The sequence below is a fragment of the Monodon monoceros genome, unplaced genomic scaffold, assembly GCF_005190385.1.
Source record: "Monodon monoceros isolate NGI ecotype Baffin Bay Population unplaced genomic scaffold, NGI_Narwhal_1 Super_Scaffold_20, whole genome shotgun sequence".
NCBI classification, from domain to species: domain Eukaryota; kingdom Metazoa; phylum Chordata; class Mammalia; order Artiodactyla; family Monodontidae; genus Monodon; species Monodon monoceros.
Genome location: NW_021703777.1, coordinates 24,778,513 through 24,801,662, shown reverse-complemented (window position 1 = coordinate 24,801,662; position 23,150 = coordinate 24,778,513). Strand labels below are relative to the sequence as shown.

Here is a 23,150-nt window from a genome sequence, read left to right as displayed (position 1 = left end):
AAGGGAGGTTTTCTAATGCTTTTTATGACTATATTTATAACACTTAAAAGCAGTTCAAACTGAGATGAAATGCATAGAAAAATTTAGGGCTAACAAATGCCACCCTTTCTCTGCCTTGTTTGTAATACAGTGCGCATGTGCCCCGCTGTGGCTTCCATTGAACCACAAATGACAGGTTTGTCATTCCCTGTAACGGCTTACTAAGGGAAGTTATGGAATTCCTTCTCTGATTCTACAAACAGTTTTTCATCTGATAGGGTGGCTTAATAGTGGTCCTTTCTGAAATTAGATGGATTGACTAGATGACCTTTCCAAGTTTCTCCGAATCCTCAAATATGAGGTAGGTATGCCAATAACACAAACCTTCAAAAAAAAAAAACGTAAAGGAATGCTTGCTAAAATAATAATCAAGAAATTCGATTCTACATAGGAGGGTAAGTCACAATGAAAGCTGACATACTGTGTCAAATATTCTCAGAATAGAATATGTTTGAAAGTTCTAGAATGACATTTTGTGCAATGGAGAAATTTTATGGTTAGAAATAATTTTATTCAAATGTACACAGTTATAACTACCATCAAATAGTGTAAAATATACTCAAAGAATTAACTAGAATGGGTGCTTTAAAGACGATCATAAAATATCACAAGAGCACAATGGTAGTAATAAGATCATGGGAGAAAACTGAACCTTTTATAAGGTCTGTACAGCTTCACATACTCATAACTTTAACATAATAATAATAATGGCAAGAGGACTCTCAGTATTTCCCATGTACCATCATGACAGCAAAACGATTTTCCTGAGTTATCTCATTTATCCTCATCAACCCTCTAAAGTTAATATGTCAATTCCATTTTACCAGGGAGGAAACTCAAACTGAGAAAGGTAGGTTATTTGTCCAAACTCACACAGCCAATAAGTACTGGGTCTGGGTTTAAAGTTTAAACCCACCAGTCCCAGCGCCAGAACCCAAGCCCTCAATCACTGTGCCATGCTTCCTCCAGAGGACAAAACTTGTTCCTCACCATCAAGAATAAAGTAGATTTTTAAGATGCTAATATGAAGTCAAATGGCCAAGAAGGAAGAGAAGCAAAAACCTTTGATTACAACCCACCTTATTTGTGGCTGATTTCCCCAGTTCCCTTTGGGCTCTCCTACCTACCGTGGGGAGTCCGCAAGTCGAGACGACAGACTGTAAAACTGTGTTCACATCCCTACACATTCCAACTGTTTTGTTACTCGTGTACATGGCCATTTCAGAAATTCCTAGGTAGTCTGGCATACTAAATGTCGATCACGATTTTCAGCTCTTAGAAACCCACTGTGTATTATTCTAGCCTCAAGTAAGACTTCAAAAATGTGGTCACTCTTGCTTACATTTTCTCTGGAAACTCAGAGAATAGAGGATCATAGAAAGCGTTTTAAGGTACATGATCTTTTTCTGTCCTCCTCAGCTTTCTCTGCTCGTGACTGATGAGAAGACACCATCCTACAGGCCACCGTGTATAAGAACAGAAAGAAATGGAGCTGAGTAACGTACAGCAGTTACCTTACAAATGCTACTGACTGCCTGACCTTTGCCATCCGTATCTAACGCTCTTCCACTTTCCAAGCGCAGTTCACAGATAAGGAGGCCGAGGGTACCACCAGAGAATTACTGAAAATATAAGCATGCAAGTGACTTTTAAAATTAAAATACTTTATTAAAATGAAGTGCATCCTATCCAATAACTTTATATGTATGAAAAGATATATAAAGTTATTGGATAGGATGTATTTCATTAGTCTCTGCTTTTAAAAGCTTTCAACAACAGGTCTGCTGCTAGTCCTGGGGACAGGGCCCCACTGAGAACCCTTTTTTCCAGAAGAGGAATCTGTTCCCGGACTGTGGGGTGGGTCCTGAAATGTTCTACCACATTTTCCTGAATGAGGTTCCACATCCAAACTTTCTGCTGCTTCTGTCTCTTGGCAGTCAGCTCCCCACTGGCAAGCATCACATCCTGGAATTCTTTCATTGTATCCCACATTTCAGTGATCCCCTCTCCACTTCTGGCAGAAATACGAATTACCTGTTGAAAAGGGAAGAACCAGAACTATTTTACTTAAAACGATAGGAAACATTGTCATGGGGACTCTGGCATTTGCCAATTAAGTCTTACAGTTTATGGCAATAGGTAGGCGACAAAAATGAGACATTTTATCATCGTGTCAAAGTAGACACGCTGAGAAATATACTAAGGTAACTTACTAAGGTTACTGAGTGCGAAGCAGAAATAAGACACTGATCCAAGGTCGTATCTTTTAGCTCAGAGGTTTATTTTGACTGGGGATTGCTCGAATGGTCTTCAGAGACCACAGGGATGAACTGGGAAATGGTCACTAGGATGAGAAGGGCAATGCTACGTAGGTTTCCCTGAGGCCTGAGAGCCAGAAAATGAAACCGAGCTGAGAGAATAGCCCCGTTCCCTCCGTCAAATTGCCTGGTTCAGCAGGTGCTATGAGCATGGGTATCTGCATGGACTAGACAGCTCCAGACGCAGCACAGACAACGTGCCGGGAGCCGACAGCAAGAAGTGTCATCGTTGTTCTCGTTATAGTGATTATAGGTTACTCTTTAATAACACAGGGCCCTGCTACAGATAAAATGTCCGCATCAGTATTACTGCATCACTTACTACAGGTTTTTTTTTTTTCCTTATCGAAAACATCACCCGACAACCATAATGGGAAGGAAAGTTACCACATCAAAAGCCTGTTCTCTCCTACTCAAACTCTAACCTAGATAGTCAAGTCATTAATTGCGCCATAATCTTCAGGATGGTTCCTTGCAGAATGGATTTGTCATCACATCCAAATGGCTAGAGCCAAGCGTTAAGCAATCAAATGTATCGCCTCACATCTAGTTTTTGGCATCTAGTGGTTGAAGGATTATACTTAAAATCATAACTACACACTCTGTGGCTTTGCCATAATTTAAAAAATTATAATCTCACCTACGAGCAAGGATTGATTATATGTCTAGCTTGGGACTCATATCCTCTCTTCTAACGGGCAAAGTCCACTCAGGGTGAAAACTGTAGAACAGAATGCAGGCTGACCTTTGGTCTCCAGACTCCTGAACGCCTGCGGAGTAATTTCAGCGCGCTCACATACTCTGCTTGTATCCTTCGAGCTGGCACGACCAAGTCTCCATCAGATTTGGTTATAGCCACCAGATCTGCCATCTCAATTATACCTCTTTTAATACCCTGGTGAGAAAAAGAAAAGAAAGTGATTCATCTGAAACATTTCATGCCATCAAAAATGGGACACCAGTTACTGCTAAGGCTTTGAGAGTCATACGCTCTAACTTTTTCTCTGCACCCTCCCAAGCCCTGGGTCCTAGGAATCACAATTATTGACAGAAATCACTCAAAAGCACTGACTCTTGGGATTATGGAAGTCATCTGTAATATCTCTTTCAAATTTGGAGACTAACACGCTGAAATACATTCAGAATTAGAGTAAATATATCATCCAGACACAATATGATTGAATGGCAGGAGACAGTTCACACTGCCTCATGACAGATTCCACTTCTCGGGAGCTAACCCTGCAGGATGCAAAACCATCCATCATTCAGGTGCTTAAAAAAGAAAACACCTACGTCACTAACATGTTCATTTCCAGAAAGAGTCTTTGAAGTTTTCCTTAAATGTATGTAGCATTTTTTTTTGATTTGCATTTGAGGAAAAAAATAACCTGATGGCTAAAAACGCCTCAATCTCTTGATTTAAATTATGTTGCGTGAAAACACTAGAAAAATCCTAAGGCCAAACCTTATTTGGAAAATGAAGATTCTGCTATCTAAGATTAAAATTTCTTTTCAAATATTTTAAAACGTAACTTTCAGTGGTTAAATTCTAATAGTTAATGTTTCTAAACTGCAGCATCCAGAGTCTGATGTCACTAGTTTTTCAGAATTTTTCAACTGAAGGGGAGGTGTTGTGTAATATAGAATTTGGAGGCTTCGCTGGTGGCGCGGTGGTTAAGAATCTGCCTGCCAATGCAGGCGACACGGGTTCAAGCCCTGGTCTGGGAAGGCCCCTCATGCCGCGGAGCCACTAAGCCCGTGCACCACAACTACTGAGCCTGCGCTCTAGAGCCTGTGTGCCACAACTACCGAAGCCTAGAGCCTGTGCTCAGCAACAAGAGAAGCCACCGCAATGAGAAGCCCGCGCACCACAATGAAGAGTAGTCCCTGCTCGTCACAACTAGAGAAAGCCCGTGTGCAGCAACGAAGACCCAACGCAGCCAAAAATGAATAAATAAATAAATAAAAATTAAAAAAAAAAAAAAAGCATTTATCTGGTCTTTGTCCCAAGGTTCCTGGGAGGAAACTGCTAAATCCTTGGAGTTTCCTGAGTGATAGCAGTGACTTTGTTGTTCGCCATGGGTGCCTGGGACCATGCCTGGGACCATGCCTGGGTTTATGCACGATCACTCAGAATGGGGGCTGAGCACACACCAGTAGAACCAACCACGTGATTAGAGGGTTGGGTCTTTGAGCCACACACTAGCAGCCTGACCTCCTCTGGGGAGGGCGGGGGCTGGAGACTGACTTCAATCATGTGGATAGTGATTTGGTCAATCATGCCTACATAATAAAACCCCAACAAAAGCTGCAGACACTGAAGCTCAGGAGAACTCCTTGGCTGGTGAATACACATGCATGTGCCAGGAGGGAAATGTGTCCTGAGGACACAGAAGTTTCGAGTTTGGGACCCTTCCAGACCTCTCTCTCTGTGTCTCTTCATTTGGCTGGCCCTGATTTTCATCCTTCATAATAACACTCTAGCTGGTACCGCAGTGCTTTCCTGAATTCCGTGAGTCATCCTAGTGAACTGTCGCACCTGAGGGGTAAGTGGGAACCCGCACATCTGCGGGTTCCCACAGAGGCACGGGTGACTTGGGAACCCCCGGGCCTGCTGCTTGCGTCCGGAGTGAAAGCAGTCTTGGGAGGATGATGCCCTCAGCCTGTGCAGGCTGTGCTAAGTCCAGGGAGTTAATGCCAGACTGCGCTGCAGGAGGAAAGGAAGAACCCTTTCTACAGTGTATAAACTACGACAGTGGGATCCCAGTTAAAAGCAAAGGAATATCTCATGAGGACCTTTCAACCAGCTGTAGCACAAACACCCATGTAACAGTGGTCTCTTGGCTGGAGCTATCCCCCATGTTACAGGTGGAAAGACTAAGCTGTGTCATTAGCTCAAGGTCATAAGTTCTACTACTATAAGTTGGAAAAAAAAAATAGAGAGTTTGCCTTTGACTCGAGTATTTTAGCCAACATGAATGATGTTTCTTTCCCTACGCTAATATCAACTTAATTTACAAAAAACCCACAACATGGGGAATTTGTACTTTCAGAGATGTACACTTTGTGTTTCGGGGGGTGAAAAAGTCAAAATAATTACCTGCAATTCATCTCCTCCTGCTGGTGGCAGTAGTAAAACAAACATGTCAACCATGTCGGCAACAGCAAACTCCGACTGCCCCACACCTGGAATTTTAAATCACGCGTGTATACTGAAACATTCACGGGAATTTGACCTCCTCGCCTCCCCTGACCACCACCTCCGCTCCAGTTCATCTGCTCATACTTGCCATCACGCACTCGACCTGACCCCGCTCTAACCACCACCTCTGAACAATGTATTAAACGCCGCTGCCTCGCCTGAAGAGCAAAGCTGGGGTCCTCCCCACCTCTGTCCAGCCCCCGCTCCCACCAGCGCGGTCTCTGACCGAGTGGAGAACGTGAAGACCTGCGCTCTCCCCTCACTCTCGCTGCTCTTTCTCGGCTCCCCTTTCGTGGGTGAGCAGCTTGAGCACCTGATTCTAACCTGAGACCATGTCTGGCAGCTTCCTTACCTTCTTATCCCTCTATCACCCTGCAAAGCCCACCCGTGGATCAGTCCTACTGCCCGTGTCTCTCCTCCATTAAGTGTCCTGGAGAAATCCCTCAGCTGTGTGGACAGGCGCCACCGGAGGGTCATGGGCTCCAACATCGGCTACATCTTCCTCTTGGTACAGGAAAAGCGATGCCCCTGAACGCCTTCGGGCAGCTTCCTTCCTGTTTCCCACAGTGGCTACTACAGACGTTCACTGTCCCATAATCTCCCCACATGACAATGATTGATGACCGCGGCACCTGCTTCACGACCAAACAGAGGCAAGGACATCCTCAGCCTCCCCCCACAACCCCACAGAGAAGCAGAAACAACACACACTCCGCCCTGCTGCCTCCTCGCCGGGCCCAGTGTCAGAAGCATCGACTGAAGACTGGCCTCTCCTTCCTTCCCACCTCCCCTGGGCTCTGGCTCTGCTTTATCTCCAACCTCCCCTTGTCTACAGGCTCCCGTCCCTCCCCTCAAACATCCCATGAGTTGGGCTCAAGTCTTTCTCATTTGAAAACCAAACACAACCAGAAAATAAGAAGACAAAAACTCCCAAACTCCTGCCCTCATCACCGCGTTTCTCACTTCCTCTTGATAGCTAAATGTCTGGAAAAAGGCAACTTATGCCCACTGTCCTCACGCGACTACTTCACATTAACCGCAATCCACTTAAATCTGACTTCCACATGCCCCACTCCACTAAACCTCCTCTCCAACTCTCTCCTTCCTTGGTGGGGCAGAGACTTCTGGTTGCCCACGCAATGTTCATCTTTCCCTATTTCCTTCCCCCAGGTTCACCAGGGGCATCAGTGTCCCAGGTGAAAGACCACATCACCAGACCCCCCAGAGACCCCCCACATCACCAGTCAGCCAGAGATGTTAATGTGTGAAAGCAAAAGTCACTAGATGGCGTTTCCAGGAGAGTTCTTTCAAGAGGGCAAAGCCAGCCAGGAGGTATACTGCTTCCAACCCCTTCCCCTTCCTTATTCCCCCTTCTTCCTTCCTTCTACCTGGAACAGGGAGGTGAGTTAGAGCTTCATCAGCTGTCTTTTATCCATGGGCAACCTTGAGGCTGGAAACTAAGTGCTAAGAATGGAGAGCAGGGAGAGCCCCCAGGGGCGCTGTAGAACCACCACGCCCTCTGGGCCTGCCTGCCTCCAGGCTTCTTTTATTTACAAAAAACACAAATACACAAACAAACAAAACCCACCCTCTTCCTTGTTTGAGTCAGAGATAATCTGAGTCTCTGAAACATGCAGCCAAACACAACTTTCCATTAATATGTGTAATTTTATGGTCCTCTTCCCCATTGATTCTCCTACCACTACTCAGGCAACTTTTCCTCCATCTGCCCTTAGACGAGGGACTCTTGGACTCTAGCCCATGTCTTCACTCCCTGCCTTCGTGCTCCACGCTCTAAGGATCCTGCGCAAAATGCAGTGCCCTGACTGGGCCACATTCGCTCACTCCTGTGTGTTTCGGTCAAGGCCCCTTAGCCCATACTTTCCTTAACTCCAACCCTCCCTTCAAAACTGAGTTCAGGGGCTTCCCTGGTGGCGCAGTGGTTAAGAATCCGACTGCCAATGCAGGGGACACAGGTTCGAGCCCTGGTCCGGGAACATCCCACATGCCGTGGAGCAAATAAGCCCATACGCCACAACTACTGAAGCCTGCGCACCTAGAGCCCGTGCTCCGCAACAAGAGAAGCCACTGAAATGAGAAGCCTGCTCACCGCAACGAAGAGTAGCCCCCGCTCGCCACATACTAGAGAAAGCCCGTGCGCAGCAACAAAGACCCAATGCAGCCAAAAAAAAAAAAAAAAAAAAAAAAACTGAGTTCAACTGTCACCTCCTCCCTGAAGTCTTCCCTGATCCCCCAAATCTGAATCAGGTTGTGTCACAAACATTGATCACACAGTAATATAACAAATTGTCTCTCCACGGGAATGTGAAGTTCTTGGGGTTTCCTTTTCAGTATCTTCATTGTGTGTAACCACGTGCTAGGGATAATAAAGGCAAAATAAAACATGAGGTGCCCAACTACGCTAATCTTCTCAGTGAATACTGCAGACATATGACTCTGCTTAAATAAAATGGGTGTTATGTTAGTGTTTCCATAGGTCATCCTAATGCTGACAGTTTCTACAGCACTGAAAACATACCACCTTGTATAACAGTTATCCAGACACAGGGCTCACCTTTCTTTTCTTTAAGGGTAAGGATTATAGTCTATATACTCATATCTCCTACAGAGTCTGAGATAGCTTATATTTAATTACCTCTTTAGTAAGTATCTGCTGAATGAACAAAATGAAATTAGCCGTCATTCATCTTTATACAGCTTTCATTTTAATAGTATTTTATTGTTATAGAATAGAAAATCACACTCACCCACGGTTTCAATAAGAATTATGTCATATCCACCTCCTTCGCACAACAGAACAGCTTCGTTTGTAGTCCTTGTCACACCTCCTAAAGTACCTCTAGTAGGAGATGGCCTGATGTATGCATTCATATCTCTTGATAACTCAGTCATTCGGGTTTTATCACCTAAGAGTGATCCTAAAACACACAGTTACATTTTATAATCATGGAACACCTATAAGGGCCAATTATCAATCAGCCAATTCCTAGGGGAAATGCTTCAGGACATTTCTCCCCAAACCTCAAATTGTATTTCATATTATTAAGCTTTTTTCCAACACCATGTATGTAATGATGCCAAATTAATCTATTTAATGTTTTAAGCCCCTCAACACCTATAATGGCTCCCACTGACTAGAGGTTCAAATCTAGATTCTTCAGTCTTGCATTGGAGGCCCTCAGAATGTAGCCTACCTTACCTGTCCAATTTCAGCTTCACTAATCCCCAAATCAATCTTCCATTCCAGTTGGGGTGGTTTCTTTACTGTCCTCTTAACGTTGCTGTGTTTATGGTTCTCAGCTGGGAGTGATTTTTTTTCCCCCAGAGGATACTTAGCAATGTGTAGAGATATTTGTACTTGTCACAACTGGAGGGAAGGGTGTTCCTGGCGTCTGGTAGGTAGAGATCAAGGATACTGCTAAGCATCCTTCCATGTGCAGGACAGCTGCCCACAACAAAGAATGTCATTAGTGCCAAGGTTGAGAAACTCTGCTTTAACTGAGTTGCTTGTCTATAGGACCATGTCTTACATATTTTGTACACTGAATGCTTGTTCACAGTAGGCAATTAATGTAATGCCTGTGGAATAGAACCGTTGCTGTTTCCGTGTGTACTGCAGTATTCTGGCAAACACCAGTACCTGCAAATTCTAGAAGACTGAAAGCCCCGGAATTAGTGAAATTACCTTTACCTTCTCTCCTTTAGCCATGTAGTAACATCTGAAGGTGTAGTGCTGTTCTAACCTGAATTTTAATTTCTGCTCAAGAGCTAACCTTTCCAAAGCTGCTGCTAAACACTGAGGAGTCCCTTAAAGATACGATCGTTTCCCTGGTGATTCCAGTTTTGACTTCTCATAGGTTCTAATGCCCAGCATACACCTACCACAGAGCTCGACTACCTTATTTCCTGTACATAAAACTTTGTTCTAAAGTAATTTTCTGGGTGAAATCATCTCTGTGTAAGTCAACAGTCTGCCAAAGCTACACTTTAAATTATTATCCTACAGATCCTAACACACCGAACTAAAACATTTATGAAATTACTCTCCCATATAATTGTCTTTGCCAGTGAATCTAAAACTGGTGACTGCAGAGCCTTAGGGAGGTCTCCAAGCTCCCACTGCAGGGGGCCCGTGAGTCCAAAGCACAACAAGGATTGACTACAGGCTTCTCAAACTTCAATGGAATGCTATTTTCAAATGTATCTACTGTTAAAGTGAAAAGGTAAGAATGTCCTGTTTATCCTTGCACAGTTTTTTCTTTCAGAGTCTTTGTATTTTTACCTGAGAAAAGGACCTTCATTTTTGGTTTGAGAAAGGTTAGGAACCACATAGCTGTGTAACTTCCATCAGGTTATCTTATGTCACCATTTCCACTACTCTTATCTCAAACTATTATTTTCTTTCGCTATTGCAAGTATTCTAGAGTATTATGAAGGTGGGAGGAAAGTCTCTGCACCTGTGTGAAAATGAAGGCCACTATAAATAAATTCTTTGTTCAAGTGCTTACCTTTCACAAAGTTCTTAGACTATAAAAAAGGATAATACACTGACATGGATTTAATCTTGAACTTTGCGAGTATAAATTTTACTTTACGGTTAACCCTTTCATTATAGTGAATCAAAAACTGTGAATGTTCTCAGCTAAATTTCTCAATGGATGGTAACAGGAATTGTTGTCCACCTCTCTATTGACCTAAAGCCCCTGAAATATGATATTGTATTTATTTTTTAGCATTAAACCCACATGATATGAACCAAACCCTTCCACAAAACGCCCTGTATTTCCCCCTTCGCAACACACATTACATTGTAATGGCCTGCATGCACCTGTCTGTTTCCCTCGTGAGATAAAGCTCCATAAGGCCAAGAGAACTGCATCTTATTCAACATTAAACAACACAGTACCTTTTTTGTACAGGGCCTCGCCTACGATAGGTGCTGAAATACTTGTTAAATGAATAACTGTCATGTGAGGGGTAAGGGAAGAAAAGGCTTTCCTGAGTATTTATATAGTATGATTTATGTTGCCCTTAAATGATCCTTTGGGGAACTTAGTTTATTCATTTTATCTCTGATGAGCTGCGAGTTAAACTTTGAGTGACTGCATGACCTCAAATCAGTAATTGCCGAGCACTGTGTGCAACGTACTAGGCTAAGTGCTGCCAGGAACAGAGTATATCACATGGTCCCTCTAAGAGCTTTCTGTTTAACTGAACATGTAATATAAACAGGTGACAAGTTAAATAGAGCATGAAGATTTTGTTTAAGCTTGAGAAGAGACGTTACAATATGGGGAAATTACTAAGAAGCCATTTTCTGAACTGCGTAGGGGCTGACGGAGCCAGGAAAAACAATAGAAGGAAAAGGGGCTGAGCCCCAGGTATGATAGACAAAGGGGTGAAACTGACTTTTGATCATATGCAACTTCTGGCACCTGTTCTCCTACTTCTCTACGTACCCAGGCTACTCCTAGGTTACCTGTAAGCTAACCTCCCCTGGAGAACCCGATGCCCCAAACACCTCCCTCAGCCTCCACCTCACACCCACCACCTCCCTTCCTTCACTGAGACCAAACTCAGCCAGAGGTTAGAAGACACCCGTCTGTGCAGATTCCCCCTAAACTGCAACAGAGAGCCGGCTCCACTCCACAAGCCCCTCCTCTGCAATTTACGAAGCAGCAGCAATACTCACCACCGCTAGTACAAGAAGAAGGGTCCACAGCCAACACAGATAATTTGTGCCCTCTCTCAGTAAGCATTTTTCCAAAATATTCTATAAAGGTTGACTTCCCAGCACCAGGAGGCCCAGACAATCCTATGGTGGAGACAGACTTTGTAATTTAATGAAATAAATGAAATCAGCACCATGATGAGTTCTATTAAAATACCAGACTACCTTCTACTTCTCCTAATTTATTAAAACCATCGTTAATGTAGTTTAACACTTCCTAAAGCGGTAAACGAAAATCTACCTATTTATCTAGTCCCTGAAAAATAGGGATACAGGAGGGAGAGAAGTCAAAATTCCATATGTTCACCAGACTCACTTTTAAAAATTACAAAATGTGACTTGCCTTTTTAGTATAACGTAGAGCTTTTGGGGCAGACTTCATTGCCTATGTTGTTAATGTGCTGAACTTCTCCAACATCTGCCCACCTCTCATCATGATCAGTGATTATTCCACCCACCCCGATTCTGTCCATGCTATGTTCCCACTGGAAGAACAACTCATTACTCCAGAAATTCCCAGTGATTGAGAAAATAATTTTCTACTTATGAAATACAATTTTTTCATCTCACTCATAACTCAAAGAAAATAATATGAACTGAATCCTGAAAAAAAACTTTTTTTTTTAAAATCTTAAGAAAGGCAGGGAATTCCCCTACTTGGAGAGTTAGCAGAGCATGGCAGGCAAGAACACAAACTCTGGAGCCAGCCGGCCAGTTCTATTTCTAGCTCTACCTCTTATGAGCTGTGTAATCTTGGGCAAGTCACGTAATCATTCTGTACCTGAGTATATTCTGCCATAAAATGGACATAAGAGCACCTATTTCTTCAAGTTATTGTGAGGATCAGATGAGTGAATTTTGCAATATGTTTAGAATAGCACATGGCATCAAGAGATATATATGTTCAATAAAATCTATAAAATATAAGCACTTAATTGTAACTACATAAAGTATGTATGGCATATGGTATGCTTGGCGACATACCACAATCTTCAGGGCAGGTCTCTGTCTTAATGGGTGCTGAATAAACATTTGTTGCTTTTATTTACCATGGTGATAAAACAACTGCAACAAAGACTCAGGTTTATCTGGCCTCATAAGGTCCGGATGGAAGAAGCAGAATAGTGCTGCAAATTTATGAGTTGCTAGTTATGTATGAGTTGCTGGTTAACTCTAGGTATTTCTGGACATTTTCTCTTCAAAGATTCTCTACAGCCTAATAAGTAAACACTCTGTCATAACTGGAATTTCTCTTTGGGAATTTGCTATTTTGTCCACAATACATAAAGAGTATTAACACCCAGCGCAGTACTCTCAGAAAGAGAGTCCCCACAGTGAGGACAGAAGAATAAGGTGCGGGGGAAATGTGGACTAGTACAAACAGCAGTTGGTGAGCTCTTTTGGAAATTATCTTTAAAGCATTAGGCCCCATTACCCTAAAATCTAGGAGGTTTTAGGCCCCATACTGCAAATAAACTGAGACGTAAGTAATGCCAATCCACTTTTAAGTATATTTTCTCATTCCTCACACAATTTATGCACTTTGTCCACCATTTTAAGTTGTTTATAGTGCGAGGGTTGGTTGGAATCACCTAGTTTGCCATCATGAAAGGCGCTCGCTCCACCCAAAACTTGCTTAATTCCTTCTGGTCAATCACGTCTAGATTGTTCTATAATGCACAGCTTCGAAAATATAACAAGCTTATTTTCAATTACAGAAACAGGTCAACTGTTCAAGAGGTGAACACCTAATATTTTTAGACAGCAAATGAACATGGTGTCTCCTTTAAAAGGCATTTTGGTATTGAGCTGGCTGTGCTTAGTGCCAAGCCATTTCCAGAAACTCTAATAAACAAGTATCTGAGGGACCTCCCTGGTGGTGCAGTGGTTGAGAATCCACCTGCCAATGCAGGGGACACGGGTTCGTGCCCTGGTCCGGGAAGATCCCACATGCCGCGGAGCAACTAAGCCCGTGCGCCACAACTACTAAGCCTGCGCTCTAGGGCCCGCGAGCCACAACTACTGAGCCTGCATACCACAACTACTGAGCCCGCGTGCCTAGAGCCAGTGCTCCACAAGAGAAGCCACCGCAATGAGAAGCCCGCGCACCGCAACGAAGAGGGGCCCCCGCTCGCCGCAACTAGAGAAAGCCCGCGCGCAGCAACAAAGACCCAACGCAGCCAAAAGTAAATAAATAAATAAAATTTTTAAAAAAAAGTATCTGAAAGAAGTGAGACTTGCTTAGAGAAAAGACTAACGAAACACCTAAGAAGTAGAATTCTGAAATGTGATAAGGATAGTTATGGTTGCTATAACCACAACGGCAGGGAAGTCACTTTAGACCATTAAGCAGAAGTTCTACTGAGAGAAAGGAGTCAACTGGTGAACAGTTCTTCCTGCGCATGTTTCTGTTCTGGGAGCCACAGTGAGATCCCTGCCAAAAGAGGAATCTCACCTTATTCTCTTAAAATACAGAGCCTTCGTTCAAATGGCCATTGCATTTCCCACCACGTAACAAGACTAATATTTACAAAGAAAAGGCATTCAAAATTCATTCCAAAATTCTGCAAGGACAAAAAAATCCTAAAAAAGCTATTTAGACTTATTTTAAAAGAGGAGAGAATTTAGAAAAATATTTACTGGACAAAAAACAAAACAAAAAAACCCCCAAAAAACGAAGACTGACCCACTCGAAATGCTAATGGTTTTCCTTTATTTAATTTCTCTTGTTCTCTGTGGCGGACTAACACTTTCTGAAGAAGCACCTGGGCTAGCTCTTTCTTCCTGTTGTGAGTTGATTCTATAAGAGTTATGGCCTCTGCCAAGCAGGCCCTTTGCCCTTGGATTAAACCAGTATAAAGCTCATCCACAAGCCTTTGTTCTTTATCAGAAAGTCCTTCTGTCTGTTCCTTTAAGGTTGTTTGTAGACATAATTTTCTTGTTAAAACATTTGACGGCAGCATCCGCTTTGCATGATGGAGTCCGAGAGAACTGAATGGCTGAGCACATGGGATTCCTGATCTGAGGTGAGTACTTGAGGGTAAGATGAAGTGGTAACGTCGGTAAAGTGTTCTTAAGAGGACTTTAAGGAAGTCCCGATGAGGATGTTGGAGCAGCATGGGAATATTCATTTTGCTTGTAACTGAAGAAATGGCTGGACGTTTTTTGGTTCAGTGCAATTCGTGACTCCCTAAGAGAAAGAAAAACATATTTTGCCAGTTCAACATGCAACTAATATACTGAAGTAGTAAAACTGCAAGCTTAGTGTTCTCCCTAGATTCTAAAACACACATAATCAGGGGTTTGGGTTGTACAGAGGCATGAAAGTTTCTTCCCAAACTTAAGAGCGAGGACTCCTTCCTTGCCCACAGTTAATATTCAGAGTAACCCAAATCATGAAACTACCGCTCTGCTGTGAAGTCCAGTACACATTAAAATTTTCTTTTAAACAAAAAACAAACATACCAAAAAAAAAAAAAACCCAATAGAGTAGAAATTCTATGTCATGATTATTTTCTTCCGTCTACAAACCTTACATCCATCATAAGGATTTCCTCAGATCGAATATACACTATTCCGAAGCTCATTCAAAAGGTTAAAAAAAAATCCCTCTGATGCTGGCCTTTTATTCATCTCCATAAAAGAAAGGTGATTAGTAAGGCAGGCATTCAGGCAAAAGTTTAGATCCACGTATGTATTCAATAGACTCACCTGGCACACAGATATACACAAAGAATGGCCTAACATAAGCACACAAGCCACCACCACAAGCCTTCGTGTGAAATGAACCGTGAGGACTGTCTGGAACCTGATCCAGGGCATCTCAAAGTACGGTCAGAACCACCTTGGTGCGTATTAAAAATGCTTATCCCGGGGCTTCCCTGGTGGCGCAGTGGTTGGGAGTCCGCCTGCCGATGCGGGGGACAAGGGTTCGTGCTCCGGTCCGGGAAGATCCCACATGCCGCGGAGCGGCTGGGCCCGTGGGCCATGGCCGTTGAGCCTGCGCATCCGGAGCCTGTGCTCTGCAGCGGGAGAGGCCACAACAGTGAGAGGCCCGCGTGCCGCAAAAAAAAAAAAAATGCTTATCCCCAGCCCCAGGAATCAGAATCTCCGTGGGTAAGCACACTAAAGTCTGAGCCACTATGGGATTGGATGAGGACCCTTCACTTAGATTTACTGATATTCTCCGCTTCACACTGTATTAGACAACGAAGGCTGACAGGGTCCACTGAGACTCAGGAGAGTGTGGAGGTTATGAGCCAGGGCCACTCTGCGTCTCTGCCACTTAAGCCATCGTGTCCTTGGGCAAGTTACTTAACCACTCTGTGCCTCAGCTTCCCCTTGAGTTAAGAGAATAGAGAAGAGACTAGGAAAGCTAGGACACAATGAGTTAATTCATATAAAAGGCTGGGAACAGTGCCTAGAACATAGTAAGAGCTCAATAAACATTAGCTCTTAATACTACGACACCAATTTATAAAACTTTAGTAAAAATTAGGTCATAGACCTAGCTTCCAGTGGCAAGCTAAAATTTACAGACAAACAATACCTAACACCTACCAAGTCTGCATTTATGATTATTTGAAATTTTTGGTTTTCAAGTACCTTGTAGCACATGAAATAAATTACCTTGTGGCTCCCAAGTCCCTCTCTAAATTGTGTTCCAAGGCCAGCACAAAATTAAGTTTAGCTAAATAATGTTTTATTAGGAAAAAGAAGAAACATTTTAAGATTTTTTTATTGTTAGAAATATAACTGCTCATCATTTTACTGTTAGTCTTCTAAAAGGACAATTTATTTTAAAATGTGTAAAAATGTTTCTAAAAAACAATTTAAAAACATCCACTACCGCCCTTCACATAAACACACAAAAAGACATTTAAAACAAACAAAACAAAAAATTAAGAGGTGCTCTATTCTGGCTCTCTTTCGATACCACCTTTAAACACACTTCTTTCTCATACATACCACCACCACTGCCACCAGACTAGAAAGTGCACAGGCAAGGCTATTTTCTGAGCAGGTACTACCTTCCAGGTCCCAGGCTAGGTTGGTTACAAAAATAATAGCGATAATAGTGTCTTTGAGGGTGGTGACAGTGATATTTTATTATGTTCCAGTCACTGTACTATAAACTTCTGTATTAGTATTCTAAGGCTGCTGTAACAAATTAACCACAAACTCGGTGGATTAAAACAACAGAAATTTATCCTCTCATGGTTCTGGAGGCTGGAAGTCAGAAATCAATGTGTTAGCAGGATGTCACTCCCTCCAAAGGTTCTAGAAGGGGACTCTTCCCTGCAGGGGTCCTCAGCTCACGGCTGCAACACTCCAATCTCTGCCTGTCTTCACACGGCCTACCCTTTGTGTCTCTCCTCTGCGCAGCCATCTGTTGTTGAATTGGGACCATTCAGATAATCCAAGATGATCTCACCTCAAGATCCTTAACTTAATTACATCTGCAAAGACCCTTTTTCCAAATAAAGTCACATTCTCAAGTTCCAGGGATTAGCACGTGGACATATCTCTTTGGAGGCCACCATTCAATCCACTACACCTCCTTAGGTGGACAGCCTCCTTATCTTACCCTCAATGACGTAATCCCAGCACTTCAACAGCTCACAGAGTAATAAACACCGTGTCCAAAGAAAGAACAATGTGCTGTGGGAACAGACAAGGTTACAGAAACTAACTCTCCTGTGGGAGGAGAGGGTTCAAGTCATGGAGGAGACTATGTCAGGGCTGGGTCCGAAAGGTTAAGCAAAGCTGAAGAAGGATGAGGCAGGCCTTCTAGGCTGAGGACATACTTGTACAGAGGCCGAGTTGGGACCTGGTCTCTTCCCTGCCATATCAGAGAAGGCTGAGTAATTCAGTGAAGCAGAAACCTGGCATACATACATATGGAACTAGTGATAAAAAATGAAGCCCAATCAGGATGTAAACTGAGGCCAAGGAAGTAGATGTTGTCTTGGTGGAGGAGAAACAACAGAGATCTTCAGGGATGGCAGTGACCTAATCAACTTTGGTGTTTAGGAGATAACACTAGGAGCAGCGGCAAGAAGTCGACTGACCAGATCCTGGTAACATACAGCCCAGCCTAGCAAAGACCCAAAAGAGATGATGGGGACCTGGGCCAAGGCAAGGCATTAAGGGACGGAGAGGAGAAGCCAGATTCAAGACCCTCTTGTCCACATTAGGATCCCCAAGGCTTGCCATGGAGCCTGGCGCATTGCAATTGTTCAAAAAAATACTAATCTGAACTTATTTCATTTCCCACTTGCTTGTCACTCAAGAGTTTATGAACCATTTTCAAATACTTTATTTCACTTTATTCTCCCAGACAATTCCATGAGGACAGTTGGATAGTTATTACTATTCTCATTTAATAAAGGGAAACCAAGAGTGAGTTAGGTGACTACAGTCATAACCAGTGGTAGGGCCGGGACTCAAACCCAGGTCTTTTGACTCTCTGTGGCATTTTGTCTGAATAAATTGCTTTAGAATAAAGGAGAGCTCCTTTGGCTAAGAGGGAAATAGATATTAGTAACTCTGCCCCTCCCAAAGTGGAGCAAAGAATGGATTCAATTTAAAATATGCCCTTTTATTAATCCCAGATCTTGGTGTCAACTCTAGATTCTCGTATAAAAAGAGGAGTGGTGTCATGCCACATTAAGGGAACACCAAATAACCCTCCACATTTGAGTATGGAATGATTATGGCAGGCTGTTTATCTTCATTTTGTTTCTTTTTCTTTCTCTCTCTTTTTTCCCCCCTTAGGCCAAGATGAAAAATTAGTTTACATTTTCTGTGCAAACCTTATCAGTAGGAGATCCCAATAATGTATTAGGTGACAGAACAGACCAAATTTCTAAAACTTTTAAATGTTTTCTTGCTCCACAGGATAATTCACACCTGACAACGAAGTGCACAACACAGTTAAACTCATTTTAACCACATCAACCAGATTTTAAAGGAGTTCGTAAATTTTTTAAAAGCCAGTATAACTCTGCCTTGTATGAACACCTTTCTGCCCTTATTTACATGTCGCAGGCAGAAGAGACTAAGTCTACTGGAGTGGCAAAGTCATGCAGGTAGGGAGAAGGCCTTCCCACCCGCTCATGTAACTAAGCAGCTTTTCCTGCTTTCTCACGGAAGGAAATCTAATAACCTGGCCAAAAATCAAATCAAACTGTTTTCGATGAATTTTCACAACTCTTAAGAGTATGGTTTCATCCTACAATTTTAAACTGAGCACTACCAAAATAAGAGAAATTTTGCAGCATTTACAACACACAGTAAGATACCTCAAAGCACTGCCATTCCTAATAAACCAGAATGTCAACTTATTAATATATAATGAAAAACATCAAGTAAGCAAAAATACTGAAATAGGTTGGGTAAGTACATCCCCTTCCCTGAGAGAGGGTTCATATGGACAGCAGCATTTTAAGGTGCTAGTTTTCCACATTTGTTTTCCTCCAAAATATCTTTTATATCCATTCCATTCTCTCCACCATCATGTCCACATTACTATAATGATTTTCAAACTCGCATCAAAGTCCATAGGAAGAAATACACTTACATCAGTCAACACACAGGCATATATATAACTAAAATAAAAGTTTCATAAAACACTATTTAACCCTATTACATGTGATATCCTCTAATACTCTTTTCTATTTTTTCTTAAAATGCAGATTGCAATCTACCAATAGGCAGAAACTACTATAGCCATTTCTATGGTCGTTATTAGCCATCTTCCTTCCATACTACCACTTATCCTCATAAAATGTAAATCTGACGATATTACTCCACTGCTTAAAACACTTTAAAAGTTCCCTCTATCTTATCTTAAAAAAATTGTTTTCTATGATTTACCTGTTCATTCATTCAGCAACTATTTATTGAGAATCTACCATATGCTAGGCACTCTGCTAAGGCCTTGGAATACACTCGTGTACAGGTCCAACATGGCTCCCAACACCATGAAGTTTACAATCCAGCCAAGACAGTCATTACATAAATCTTTCATACTCTTTATGAGTGCTCTTATCCACTTCTCCAACTTAACTCATCCCCCTCCTCCACTTTTACCATATTGCTGTAACTATTCTGATCTGCACAAAGGTTCCAGAAAAACCCACACTCTTTTATACATCTTGGTCATTGTCCGTGATGTTCCTTCTGATTGGAATGCCTTAATCATCTCACAAATTCCTCCTCAGCTGTCAAGACCAACTCAAGAGTCTCCTCCTCTATAGACAGTTCCCTGGCCTCCTTTCTATACCCCTTCAGTCAGCATTTCTATCTCCTGTCATCATGTACTGGTCACATCCCTCTATTACAGTGCTAATCACATCGTTTTGTGACCATTTTTTAAGATGTCAGTCTTGCCTAGACCGAGTTATCGTTGGATCCACAGCATAAGTTTATGGCTCACAGAATAAATGAATGAATGTATGCTATAGTTTTGTATGGGTCAGTAACTCCATTATGCTGATTACTCAGTTGATCAGTGTTTGAAAACTTACATTTTTCTAGATTTCACAGTATAAATATACTTTTAGGACTTCCTTCTTAAAATCTATTTCAGTATATGGATGTTTGCCTTCATTAAAAATTTGCTCGGCAGCAGCCAGTCTGACTTGGAATATTTGTCTTGAAATTGATCCAATGAATATTCTCAATTTCAATAACTACTCTGGCAAGAAAAAGCATCCAGGATTTCCAAAATCAATACATTAGGTCAGTGTCTGCGGCGCCGCACAGTTCATACAGGCGAAGCAGTGTTACACCACGTGTTTCTATTCCTCAGTGCTAATCACTTCTGATGTGAAGATAAGTTGTCAGATGCCATTAATCTGGTTACCATCTCCCATCATCCCCACAGGAGGCTTTACTTTCTTCTTTTCAAATAATTTCAGGAAATTTTGGTAGAACAGAATGACTTTTTAAACAAGCGGCTTTTAAATAGGTCGCTGTTATGGCAGAGTAATACAGAACACATACTGAATTCGTGCAGGGAATATTCTAAAGTTCTCTGTCCACTTTACCTTTTATCACTCTCTGTTAAGACTATTTCCCAATTCCTACTTTTAGGTTTCAATCTTCTGAGGAAGTCTTGATTTTTCTAAATTCCATCACCAGTCAGTGTTCTGATTCATTTCCACTGCTACTACCCTAGTTCAAACCTGAACTAGTCTTAAGGGGCTCTGAGACTAGCTATGGGACCTGGGTAGTCTCTACTATTCTCCATATGAAAATATTAAGACTTACACATCAAGGTCAAAGTGAGTATGAAATGAAATTGCGTGCATGAGAGGGCCTGGCATCGACAGGTGTTCATCAACTTTAAGGAACCTTCTTTTCTCTCTTCCCCAGTCCTCCATCTTGGACGTCACAGCAAGACTCATACTGAACCATGAATGTGATCTCCTTACTAATCCACCTCAAATTCCTCCAATAGTTTCCCACACCCTAGGACAGTAGTTCTTAAAGTGTGCTCCCAAGACCAGTAGCATCTCCATCAACTGAGAACTGGTAAGAAGGGGATATTCTCAAGCCCCACCCCAGACCTTCGGAATCAGGAACTCTGAAGGTGGAGGCCAAGCCTGCCACCGTCTCACAAGCCTGCCAGGTGATTCTGATGTAAGCTCAAATTTGAGAACCAGTGCCGGAGGATAAAGTCCAGTCTGGTATTGAAGGGTTTACCAAAGCAGTTTTCCTCCATTTACTGTACTTGCCTTCTCAGACCCCCCCTAAGGAGAGTTTACTAATTATCTTCCAAACCTGCTGTTCACTTTCCCCACTGAGATTTTACTCACTCGTTACATCTTTCCCCTCCATGACACCTCTCCATTTCAACCCAGCTTAAACCCCAGTTTTCTTAAATCCCTTCCTATCAGTTTCCAGGAATTTCTTGCTCTTTTGATTCCAATTATTTCTGAGTACTCAGGTGATAATCTGCAGATGTCACAAACTCCCTGTTCCTGGCCCACAGAGGGTGTGTGAGTGCATAACTGCAGGTTGCCAACAATATTAAAAATCAAGAAAAAGCATAAAGAGAGAGATTTTTGGCCTGTGTTGGAGAAAATCATATCTGTGTATGAGGGACCCACATTCCCACATGGCAACAATCAGCTGAGGGGCACTCATTTCAAGCATTCACCAGCACTTTCCATGCCAAATAAAGGATTTTCGATATCTTCAAATATCTCAAGCTGTAACTTACATTTCTTACCATTATATAACTTTTCACGTTTCTTTGTCTCTCCTAATAGAATACAGCCCTTAAAGGAACTGAACTGTCTGGTTCTTATTACCTTGCACACAAAACAATATGAAGTTTTTACTACATAAAAGAACATTCTGGACATTGTAGACCCCAAAATGATTAGGAATCTGCACAGGCTTTCGGGAAACTTTTGGTTTTCTACCAACTTGGAAAAGCTATAGTAGTGTTTGTTTTCCAAAGTATATGTATTACGGCACAACTCTCAAGATAATTAAATTTTTTCAGGTCATTCTGGCTTAGATTGTCTTTCATTTTCTAATGATAAAAACAAATTATCTGAATACAGTATGTCTGCTGGAAGAGACCTAGTCCGCGCCCGGCACAGTATTTGACAGAACCTAGATGCTGTTTGTGACTTTCAGTTTGAACCCTATTTTTTTTTGGCACCCTATTTTTATATCCTGGATTTTATTCCATAAAAGATGAGTTTCAATTTCCCTCTTTGGCAGTAGCTAACCTGGACTATTATGCCTTTTTCCGACCCATCCTCTGGTTAACCATTAGGTTTGGCAGCGGCAAGGGACCAGCCACCTTACCAAAGCTGCCTTACTGTGGCACAACGGTAAACTCACAAGCCTGTCCAAAATGATGAAAATTTTAAAACGCTGTTTAAAGAGAATTTCCTTTCTAAGGAGAAAACCAACCTCTGAACCCATTTTGCTAACGCCTGCTTGTCCACACACTTCCCGCACCCCCGACATTATCCAACTCAATAATAGTCTCTTCTTCCTTCCGCCTCCCCAAATCCTCCAGGGGGCGCCGCGACGCCGACATGGGCTCCCCGACGACCCGAGGCGGGAACCCCGCCGGACTCCGGACGCCGCGCGCAACCCCCAGCCCCTACTCACCCACCCGCGACCACGGAAGTACAACCCAGCCCCGCCCCTCCCCGCCCCTTCCGCCGGGCCGATTCGCCCCGCCCCGCGCTCGCGGGCGCGCAGGCGCAGTGCCCACTGCCGGCGCGTGGGGCAAGAGGAGCGGCCGGGAACCGGGCGGCGGCGTGGGGTGTGGCCTGGGTCCCGGCGGGCTTGGCCGCGAGTTATGTGGCGGAGGGCCTGTGAGCCTTGAAGGCCTGCGGGCCTGCGGAGCGTAGGGAGGTCCGCGGGGCGCCGGGCAGCCGTCAAGGAAGTACAGCTGGGGAGGGCGCTTGACGGTGTTCACGCGTAGCTTTTGCTCTCCTCTAGCTCCAGATCGCCTCCGAAGGTCGAGGGTAATGTCCATCCTCTCCCGGGCTTGGCGCTCCGCGAAGCCCGGGAGATGGAGCCCGAGTCCAGCCCGGCCCCCGCATCCTGCGGCGGTCCAGAGACGCAGACCTCTTCCTAACTCTCCCTGGAAGCTAAGAAGTATGGGGTGAAGGGTGGGACATGGGGACGTTTGACAGTCTGGTGAAATTAAGGGAACTCAAACTCCGCAAAGCAATTTCCAACCTGTGGGAGTAAATGCTCAACGTTCTGTACAACTCAAACTTTTAAAGCATTGCGTGGTTTTAAACAGCGGAAGGGCTCGCAATTTTTTCTCTTAAAAGTTACCCATTTGTATTGATTA

General features: G+C 43.1%; 1 protein-coding gene across 2 annotated transcripts; it reads right to left on the bottom strand.

Annotated features, from left to right (window-relative positions):
• Positions 1-548: 548 nt before the first annotated feature.
• Positions 549-22,440, bottom strand: MMAA (metabolism of cobalamin associated A). Of its 2 annotated transcripts, XM_029234566.1 has the most exons (7): positions 22,250-22,440; positions 13,998-14,501; positions 11,273-11,395; positions 8,328-8,498; positions 5,458-5,543; positions 3,103-3,252; positions 549-2,073 (listed from the first exon to the last, which is right to left on the bottom strand). In XM_029234566.1, exons 2-7 carry the CDS (start codon positions 14,440-14,442, stop codon positions 1,786-1,788), a joined length of 1,263 nt encoding a protein of 420 aa, XP_029090399.1. In that variant the 5' UTR covers positions 14,443-14,501; positions 22,250-22,440; the 3' UTR covers positions 549-1,785. The 2 variants fall into 2 exon arrangements, with proteins under 2 accessions (XP_029090399.1, XP_029090400.1); XM_029234567.1 differs by lacking the exon at positions 13,998-14,501.
• Positions 22,441-23,150: the final 710 nt, after the last annotated feature.